General features: G+C 52.0%; 1 protein-coding gene across 1 annotated transcript; it reads right to left on the bottom strand.

Annotated features, from left to right (window-relative positions):
• Window positions 1-3966: 3966 nt before the first annotated feature.
• LOC118260493 (methanethiol oxidase-like) lies at window positions 3967-8198 on the bottom strand. Its single transcript, XM_035570807.1, has 9 exons — window positions 8016-8198; window positions 7403-7523; window positions 6729-6911; window positions 6208-6396; window positions 5542-5616; window positions 5240-5361; window positions 5048-5140; window positions 4678-4796; window positions 3967-4129 (listed from the first exon to the last, which is right to left on the bottom strand). Exons 1-9 carry the CDS (start codon window positions 8181-8183, stop codon window positions 3967-3969), a joined length of 1233 nt encoding a protein of 410 aa, XP_035426700.1. The 5' UTR covers window positions 8184-8198.
• Between the last annotated feature and the right edge of the window lie 1578 nt (window positions 8199-9776).

Here is a 9776-nt window from a genome sequence, read left to right as displayed (position 1 = left end):
GGCAAGCCGCCCTGAGGTCTCCCCAGAGCCTTCTCTTCTCCAGGCTCAACACACCCAGCTCCCTCAGCCTGCCTCCATAGGAGAGGTGCTCCAGCCCTTTGGCCATCCCCATGGCCTCCTCTGGACTGGCCCTAACAGGTCCCTGTCCTTCTGGTGCTGGGGCCCCAGAGCTGAACGCAGTACTCTAGGTGACAGTGAGTCATTTTAAACCCCTTTTTGCAAAGGAAAGGCTGCACACAATCCTGGTCTTTGGTAATTAGACCCCTCAGTGGGGTCTCCCCCACAGGTTGGGGGAGCTCTGGGTTGGTCTGATGAGTGCTCAGCCCCGCTGGCCTCTCAAAACAAACAGCCCTCGCAGCCACGGGGAGGCAGGGGATGGTCAGGGGAGGCAGATTCTCCCTGGCCTCCACCGCTGAGGTCTCAGAGGATGAAGACAGGCATCCAGGGTGAACCAGGATGCCAGCATGCATCCAAATGACTCCCAGAAAGGTTTGGGGTTCTGGACAGGCAAATAGGTTAGCGATACAAATCTAGTGCAGAAGGGTACGGGGCTCAAAGCTGCATCTCTCCACTCTGCCTCCCTCTGCAGTGCCTTGCCCAGGGATGTGAGCGCTGAGCTTTCCCACATGAAGCCCCTGCTCCCACAGCATTCAGGGCTGGAGACATCAGCCTCCATGCCAGCCCCAGCCCCGTCCTGCTGCTGGTCTCCGGGTGCTTCGAACCCATCCAGCCTCACTCTGCAACAGACTTCAAAACCGTCAAGGAAAGCGTCCTTAGTGCAGGGGGACGAGAGCTTGTTAAGAAACAACCACCACCTCCAAAAGGATCCCTTTTCCTCATTTAGATTGGCAAGCCTGAGGAGAGGGAGGAAACCTGCAGCTAAACTCTACTACTCAGCTTTGCTGACTCAGTTTCTTATTTGTTTTTTAAGGTTTTCTCCTGCAGTCCCTGAGGACATCACACTCTGCAGAGAGCACAGGACACCAGCATGTGGGTCCGGCTCCTACCTGAAGCACTGTGGAACCACCATGCTGCCTTTCTTCCCCCTTCCCCTCATATTAGCCCTGCAGAAAAAGCCCCATTAAACCCAAACTTTGTATTGAGGACTCCCTGTCATGGTATGGCTGATTATAACAAGCACAGTGTGTTGCAGGTGAATATAATGGGAATAAATGAAATAAAAATAGTTAGAAGGCGTTTAATCATCAGTCTGCCTAAACACTTCTGGCCCTTTTAGTAGCTTGAAAAAAGAAACGCTCTCCTGGCAGAGAAGACCCACACATCCCCACACGTCTTTTTACTTTATGCTTTCTGGGTGTCACAGTAATAAACCCTCAAGACCCAGCTCAGGATAAGTTTTGGAGGCTCCAAAGCTGAGCCCACAGCCAGTAGGCAGTCAGCCACCAAACAGCCCCAAGCCTGCTCCTCTTGAGAGCAAGCTGCAGCCAAGCAAGAGATCTCTTACCGGTGCTGGAGGCCGTGCTGGGGGATTTCACCTGCTGGTGAGAAGCAGAAGAAGGTGATCCTGCCTGCATGCTGCCTAGTAGGAGCCAGTTGAGTGAGGAGATGCAGCTCTGCAGGGTTCAAATATATAGGGAGTGGGATGGGGAGCAGCATGGTGTGAAAAGGACACCAAGGGGAGGATCCACATGTCCCAGGGTGTGGGAGGTACTGGGGCAGCCTTCAGCGTCTTACAGCACTGGGATCGTGCAGGGAAGCTATTTCAAAGCTACCAGAATCTCCTCCCTTCCCACGGGGGAAGAGGACATGGCTGTGGCTGCACTCTGTAGTACATACGTTCTTGTGAAATTTAAAACAAGGGCTTTTAGCCATGGAGAGAAAGCAGGCAGCTCGTCTCCTCTGATTCTCTGCCAGAAGCACTGTCCTGAGTTTCCCCATGGGGTGCCCCTCATGAGAGATGGGCAAGTGCTTGCATTTCCAACCACAGAAATAATTTTACGAGGTTGCAGATGTTAATCACTAGCAAAAATGAAAAATGAGGACTGGGTTTCTTTTAATCACAGGACGAATGTTTACTGTGGGATGTTAATTTGCAGGCTGGAAGGAGGGCAGGAGCAATGTAACAGTTTTCCCCATGACACATCTAACTTAGTCAGTGTCTGCTGCTGCTTCTGGCTGCAGAGCTGGGTGGCCGCAGGCTCACTCTCATGGGCAGTGCAGGAGGCACTCAGCTTTTACAGGCACATCTTTACCAGCAAGTTACTGCCCTATCCCCTCCAGTGCTCACCCCAGGTGCAGACTCAGAAAATCAGCAAGCTCTAACACTAATGCCCTCTCTCACGGGAGGCTGCTGGCCCACAGCTCCTGAGGATTGGCACCAAAAAGGCCAACGGACCTGGGCTCAGTGCCTCCTGCCACATCCTCACCTGCTTGGGCTTGCTCGTTGGTGTTTGATGCTCAGCACCACACTGAGCTCTGTGGTGTACGCTGCATGCGGATCAACACAGCAGTGGCCAGCAAATCACCCTGTGTCTCACCTTGCCTCTGATCACAGAAAGCTTCTCCTGGGGGCCCCAGGACTTAAACACAAAGGCCAAAGCATGTATAAGCAATCCCCCAGCTTCACCCAGACACCGCATGTCCGCAAGAATGCCACACAGGGATTACTTCCCTCTGGTAAGAGGGGTGATGCCAGCACTCTGTTCCCATGGTCTAGGAGAGCTGTTGAAAGTGGCAAAGGACTTGACAGGCACAGGCAGCAGGTCGAAGTGTCTCTTCCGAACCACCACTAGAGGAAACAGACAAAGCCTCCAGCTCCAGGCAGCCAGCTCTCTGCCTCCCAACACAAGGCCCCTGTGCCAGGCTGCAGGCCAGGTGGCTGCAAGCAGCTGAGGTGAATCTGCTCTGGAGACCTGCCCTTGGGATGGGCCAGACCCCATCCCCATTCACAGAATCACAGAATTGTAGGGGTTGGAAGGGACCTCAAGAGATCATCTACAAGTCATTGGGGGGCTGAACAGCAGCACCCCAGGGACGCCTCCCACCCAAGGTTCACCTCTGCAACTTGGGCCCTCATCTAACCTTATCCTCTCTGCTCTGTGGGGAGAAAAAAACTTTGAGTCTCACGGAGACAAACAGGCACTCTTGCACTATCAGTGATCCCGTAGAAGTGATTTCCCAAACGTCAACCTTATCATTAATCACTGCTGAAAACAATATAGAAAGGTTCAGTGAAGTAAGACACATGAAGATCTAGGTGATGCAAAGAACAATTTTATTTGTGTTTAAAGCAGAACACAAGAGCAAACCAGTGTCAGGAAACAGGCACCTCTTTTCAGATTAAAGCACTACACGCTCCTTTGGCTGTAATACAATACTGACCCAAGCATGCCATAAGCAAGCCTCAAGTGCTCTCGCGCCAGGGAAAGACTGTCCAGGAATGACCTGGATGAAGAACAGCAACTCGGACAAAATTGATGCTTTGCCTTCTTTGGCCTTCATTTCCAAATGTGAATGAGCTCTGAATCATAACAGAGTTCAACAGCTTCCCACCAGGCCCTGCTACTCGACAGCAATAGCTATCAGGCTGGGGCTGGCCAGAAAGGTGCCCAACAGGCCCACAGCAATGACAAACAGCACGGTGGGTATGCAGACATCTGTGAAGTGGAGCTGTGCGTACTGCACATCTCTACATGGTAAGTAGCAAGCACCCTGAACCCTGCTCTGTGAAGTGTGCCCAGGGGTTTCTTTGCACTGAAACCAAAGGCTGCCTGGACTGACTGCTCAGACACACAGTGCCACAAGGTGAATACCGTGCCGTGTGTCTGTGCTCACCACTGGTCTGCCTGAACCAAAGCCTCCAACAGGACAGAGCTGCTGTAGTTCACGTTAGCAGAAACCTAGATTCCAGCAATGAATGGGAACCCCCAGACCCAATTACCCTACACTCTGTTTTGACAGCTGCACCAAAGACTAGAGAGAAGAAGGGAGCCTAGGCGATGGCGTCTAGGCCAAGATGTCAGAGGTGGAATCTCCGCAAGGGAAGCGGATAGCATGGGCAAGGCAAGGCCCATTGGGTTCCTTTCCAAAATCCACCAGGAAGTTCTTGTTCACGGTCAGGCCTCCTTTCTCAGTGTCCACATCAATCTGCAGCATGACAGAGCCTTCCCTGCGAGGGGGTGAGAGAGCAGGTATTACAGACAAGCACACCGGGGCCCTTCATGCCCTTCATGAGGTGGAGACATTCTCCCTGACATCTTGTCTTCTCCACAGAGAAGACAGCAGAGGCCCACTTCCAGCAGCGGCATACACCAGCACCCATGGCTCCGTGCTGAATTCTCACCGGAGGCGAGTAAACTGCCGGGCATGATGTGACAGATAGGCCGGGGCTTGCCTTTGTGTTGGAGGTCATCTTTACTAAACCAAAACATCTCTGGTGGAGCAGAGATGTGGCATGGCTCTGAGAGATCTACAGATGGATTCACTCCACCTGCAAGGTTGATCAATGTACGCGCTCCCAAGCCAAGCCCTGCCACTGCAGCTCCACACAGGGAGCAGGTTCAGAGGTGCATGGGAGACAACTGCATGTGCAATTCAACAAGAGCAAGCTGCAGCAACCGCAAATGCATCCTTGCAGTCCCCTGGGTGAGGCACCTTCCCCACTTCTAGCAATGAGGCCTTTCAAAAGAGGCCCCTTTCCTCCCACAGATTTCTTACTTGACCACGTTCGGGTAGAACTGCTTGTCCCACGTGCTGTAGAACGAGTTGGTGACGTACAGCCTCTTGCCATCCACGCTGAGCTGCATCTTACAAGGGCCACCGTACACCCTCTTGCACTGGAGGCACAACAGAGAGCAGTGATGTCACGGGCCTCTTTCTTTCAGCAGACAAGCAAAAGCAGAGGCAGCAAAGCAGAGAGGCAGAGCAGAATGGCTGCCATCCCTCCTAACACAGGCAGGCTATTAAACACTGCAGGCACGCTGGCAACGGCCATGGAGACCTAACCCCAGAGACTCTGGGGAGAGACTGAGCAGAGCAGAGCCAAAGTCCAAAGGACACCGTCGAACAGAGCGGCTGCGCAGCTCACCTTGATCACCAAGGGCTCCGGCTGGCACTTCAGCTCTTCATCTCTACACACAGTCACGGGCCCGCCTCTGAGGATGCTGCCTCCCACAAACACCTGGAAGCAAGGCAGTGGGAGACGTGTGGCTTGTCTTCTAACCACCGCCAGGTACCGCTAAGGAAGCCAACACTGCAAGCCCCTCTGCCCCTGCCTTACCTGTCCCACCAGCCTGGGCTTGCAGGTTTTGGAGATCTCGTACTGGCGGATGTCTCCATGCAGCCAGTTGCTGAGATACAGGTATTTGTCATCCAAGGAGATGACCATGTCGGCTGTGAAGGCTAGGACACAGAAAAAAGAACTCTGGAGGAGGCGGCGTCAGCAGAAAACTCAGCCCCTCTAACAAGGCGTGCATTGGGTTTACAGGGCACAGCCCTGAGGGCCAGCCGCTGGGCTTTGCCAGGCTGCACAACACAATGCTCTCAGAGGAAAAAGGAAACGCCACATCAGGGCTCACTAACCTGGCATCTTGGGGAGAATCCATCCCGTCACGTCCTTGGCTGGTATCTGAATCACCTCCTCTACTGACCAGGTGTCTCTCTGCAAAGGAACAAACACCGCACCATGGGCGTTCCTGGCTGCTCAGGCAAGAGCCCTCCCCTGCGCTCAACCGCTTGCGCAGCCAGGCAAATCTGCGCAAGGAAGGCTACCACTCCACGCAGCTACTGTGAGCAGACGGAATTAAGGACAGCATTGTTTGATACCACTGGCTAGGCTCAGATTCTTTGCTAAAATTCATCTCCCAGATCTTCATCAAGGCAGTCCCAGCTGGTCACAATACCTTCACGTTCAGTGCAAAATCAGACACCGCTCACTCCAGCAGGTGTCCCCAAAGCAGGGTCTAGCTGTGGCCCCCTCCACGTGCCTACTCCTTCCACCCCACTGAGTGCAGGCAGCGCTCAGTCCCAGATGTCTAAGTGTCTGCCGTCGCAGTCAGGTGAGAGGACCCCATGTGATGGGCTCCAGAGATGATGGGAGAAGCTCAGGCACCACGTGGAGAGCCCCGGCTCCTGCCGAGCACACACGCAGCAGGAGGATGCTGCCCTGAATTTCTTCCCGCAGCTTCTCAGTCACCCTGCAAGCTCACCACGCCACGCCTGGGTTTCTGGTGGCTGCTCGCAGAATACTTGCCTCGCAACAAGCCTTGTAGAAGCGGTAGATGATGCCACTCAGGGCACAGCTGACGTAGCCCTCAGCAGCATTGGGGTTGTGGAGGAATTTAACGCTCAAGGGCAAAGAGTCCTCCCCCAGGTCAAAGCACTGGGTCAGGGTGCGGCAGGACAAGTTCCACACGTTCAGGCGGCGCCCAAAGACCCCTGAGGAAGAGGAAAGGCGAGAGTCAGGAGAGGGCAGGGGAGCTATGGAGATCGATAACACCTAAAAATGCTCCCTAGCAGGGACAGCCACGGCAGCGTCTACGCAGAATTAGCAGCAAAATGCAGTGACTTTGGGAGCAGAGGGAGAAGACAGGAACCAGCCTGTCTTGAGGAGAGACGCTGAAAGTCCTGTGGCAGTGCTTGTAAGACGGGCCATTTTGGGTCAACTCCGCCTGCCCCCGCTCCCCGGTTCTGGACCGTTCAGCAACCGCATCAACATCCTCCCATGATCCTGGTAAGTTCTGGCTTAGTGCTTGTATCCCCATTCTCACCTTTCTTCAAATCATCAGGATTAAATCCACGCCCCGCACGTTTTGGAACCAGTCCGGCAGAGCTGATGAGAACATTGTGGCAGGGCTGGTACCAGAAGTCATAGCCAGTTGGAGGGGCCTCGCATTCATTTTCCCAGTTACCCTTCAGCTCAAATGTCTCTCCATCCAGCACAATAAATCCTCCTGTGATGCAAGAGGGGATGCACAGCAGATCACACACTCCAATTCTGAATAGGTAAGATGGTTTGTGCAATAGCCTAAGTTAAAAGGCCAAGATATTCAATCCTATCTGGGTCATGCAGAATTTTCTGGATCGAAAAAATTGTCCCAACTTTATATTTGCTTAAGTGTGCATTCTTTGGCCAAATTATCTGTGTTGGCAGAGCTCACCCCACCTCCCTGTTCTCAAGGAGTGATGAATGAACCCCTTGCTAAAACAGGTAGACAGAATGCTTGAATCTGCAGAGGTGATCAGCATGTACTCTAGCACTTCTCTTTATGTCCCTTCCACACCCCTGTCTTGTGGCTTGTCATTGTGCTTGTAGCAGCCAAGAAATACTAGGAATTCTCAAAAATTATCCTACATCTGCTGTTTGACACTCTGAAAGTTTGTGGTTTGTAAGCTTATTTTTCTAATAGACTCACATTATCGGAAAGATTAAAGGAAAAAATACCTTTTCCATTGCCAGCTGGATCTCCCATGTTGGCAATCAGTATATCACCATTAGGCAGGCTATGAACTATACTAAGGTGGCCCTTGTTGCACTTCCAGAAGACATCCACCGGCTCAATCATCTGGAAAAAGAGGACACACAGATGGAAGCCTCATTTCAGACTACATGGCAGAGCCTTTTGCCATCTGAGGTTTCTGATGCTCGCAGGAGTTTTCTTTGCAAGAAATCCCATGCGCTAGGCCTTGCTTGTCCTTGGAAAGAAGCAAAGAAGCCACTGAGCTCTCCTTTACAAGGACAACATGAATGCAGCAACTTGTAAGAGCTTATTTGCCCACCTTACTCTTTGGGATGGGGGCCAGGCATGGGGTGCTACATGGCTTCCAGTTACTAGACACTCCCTGAATGCAGCAGGCACAGAGAAGGCAGGAAAATGAGGATCGGAGCCTCCCCTCAGTCTGAGGAGGAGAAATCTGAGGGGGAACCATGACCCAGGTCTCTAAGATCAGGGGGAAGAAAAGAAGAGGAGGAACACCGTCTTCCCTGTGCATTATTCCAGAAGTACCAGTTCCCAACTCCTTCCCAGAAACTTGTCTTTGAATCACCTGAGGCATACCTTACACAGCTTGGGAGCCCGGCACTGTGAACCCACATCCACCACGTAAATACGGGAAGAAATCAAACAGGGAAGAATCAGCTTGTTCCTTTTCGTTGTGATATTGTCAAAGCAGACGCTGCCAGCGCTCCACCCTGAGGAATGTAGCTCGTCTTTGAGGTTGGGCATGGGCAGGCGGTGGATCACCTAGGCAGTCAAAGGCAAAGTTAGGGTTCAGTCAGGGAGGCAGGGAGGAAAGGGGACATGAATGCAACCAACAACTTAGAGGTGATAATACTGTTCCCTGCACCAAAGAAGATCTGTGGAAAGGTTAAAGCTTAAAAGTCACTGATCATTTCAAAGAAGCGGAGTGGATATAGAGAATATGCCTAGCATCCTTCAGAGACAGATAATTGCTGATTTCCCATTTAGCATGACAGCAGACTGCTTGGTTCAGTGCCTTATAGCATCTCTGAAATTGCAGTACAATAGAAACATGCTGAAACCTGCTAAAGTGCTGGATACTCTAATCCTCCTGGGTCACTAGCGACTATTTTCCCTATTGAACAGTCACTGGCAGTGAGCTTCAAACCAGAAGTTGACTAGAAGTACCAAGATGCTCTGGAAATGAGTTGGGACACAGAGATGCAGATGATTCAGCTAGAGTCAGGCACATGGGACAGCAGAATAGAGTACATGTTGTGAACCTTGAGACACTGTGAAGCATGGAGTAAGCAGCTAGTCATTACTGCAAACAAAGCAGTGTAGGCACAGGTACCTGGCAGTAATACGGAGATCTGGGGTTGAGATCGACGGTGGCCAAGAAGTCAGGTTGGTTGATGCATGTTTCTCGGTAAGTACAGGTCACATATGCAAGCTCCTCTCTAGGAACTAGGTATATTAAAAACTTGTGTTAAAATGTGCCATGAAATAACAGTAAAGGTAAATAAAAGCTACAGCTGACTCTCAGATAGAACTAAGCTACATTTTCCGCAGCTACATTTTCTGCAGCTACAACCTTCCTCCTTGGTCAATGACAACTGCCCAGCCCTGGCTCACCACTGGCCCAGAGCTGAGAACACAACAAAAGCAGATCACTGTATAGCTCCAGTTTTCTCCCACTGGGGGAAGGGACTCAGCACATGCAATTAATTAATGGTGGTCTCTAAAAGACTCAGGCTTTATCATCATCCAAACCGAAGCTAACACGGAGCCCTTTCACAAACTCCCCCCTCTCCAAACATTCCTGAGAGGACTTGCCTTTCACAACATCCGGGCAGACGGGGTAGTCGTAGCACTGAAGTCTGCATCTGTCTGAGTTGAGGAGAAGAGAAGAATATAAGGAGAAACGTCCACGTCCTTAAATGGTGCCAATTCAGAAGGCTCCATCCCACCCAGTGGACCTTCTCCCACCCTCGTCATCTGCGGGGGCCTCTGTGACCAGCATCTACTTGCGTAGATTTAGACTAGATATAAGGCAGAAATTCTTCACTATGAGGGCTGTGAGGCACTGGCACAGGTTGCCCAGAGGAGCTGTGGATGCCCCATCCCTGGAAGTGCTCAAGGCCAGGTTGGATGAAGCCTTGAGCAACCTGGTCTGATGGGAGGTGTCCCTGCCCATGGCAGGGGGGTTGGAATGAGCAATGCTAAGCCCCTGGAAGCAGACCATAGCAAGGTGAAAGAAATCTTTGTGCCCTGTCAGGCAAAGCCCCAAACTTCAGCCCCATCTTCCTCCTTCCTGCAGCGCTGCAGAGGAACAAAGCTACCAGTCCGCAAGTGGGA

This window comes from Cygnus atratus, chromosome 28 (assembly GCF_013377495.2).
Source record: "Cygnus atratus isolate AKBS03 ecotype Queensland, Australia chromosome 28, CAtr_DNAZoo_HiC_assembly, whole genome shotgun sequence".
In the NCBI taxonomy this organism is placed as follows: Eukaryota; Metazoa; Chordata; class Aves; order Anseriformes; family Anatidae; genus Cygnus; species Cygnus atratus.
Note: the sequence above shows the minus strand (reverse complement) of the source record. Positions and strands in the feature narration are given on the sequence as shown.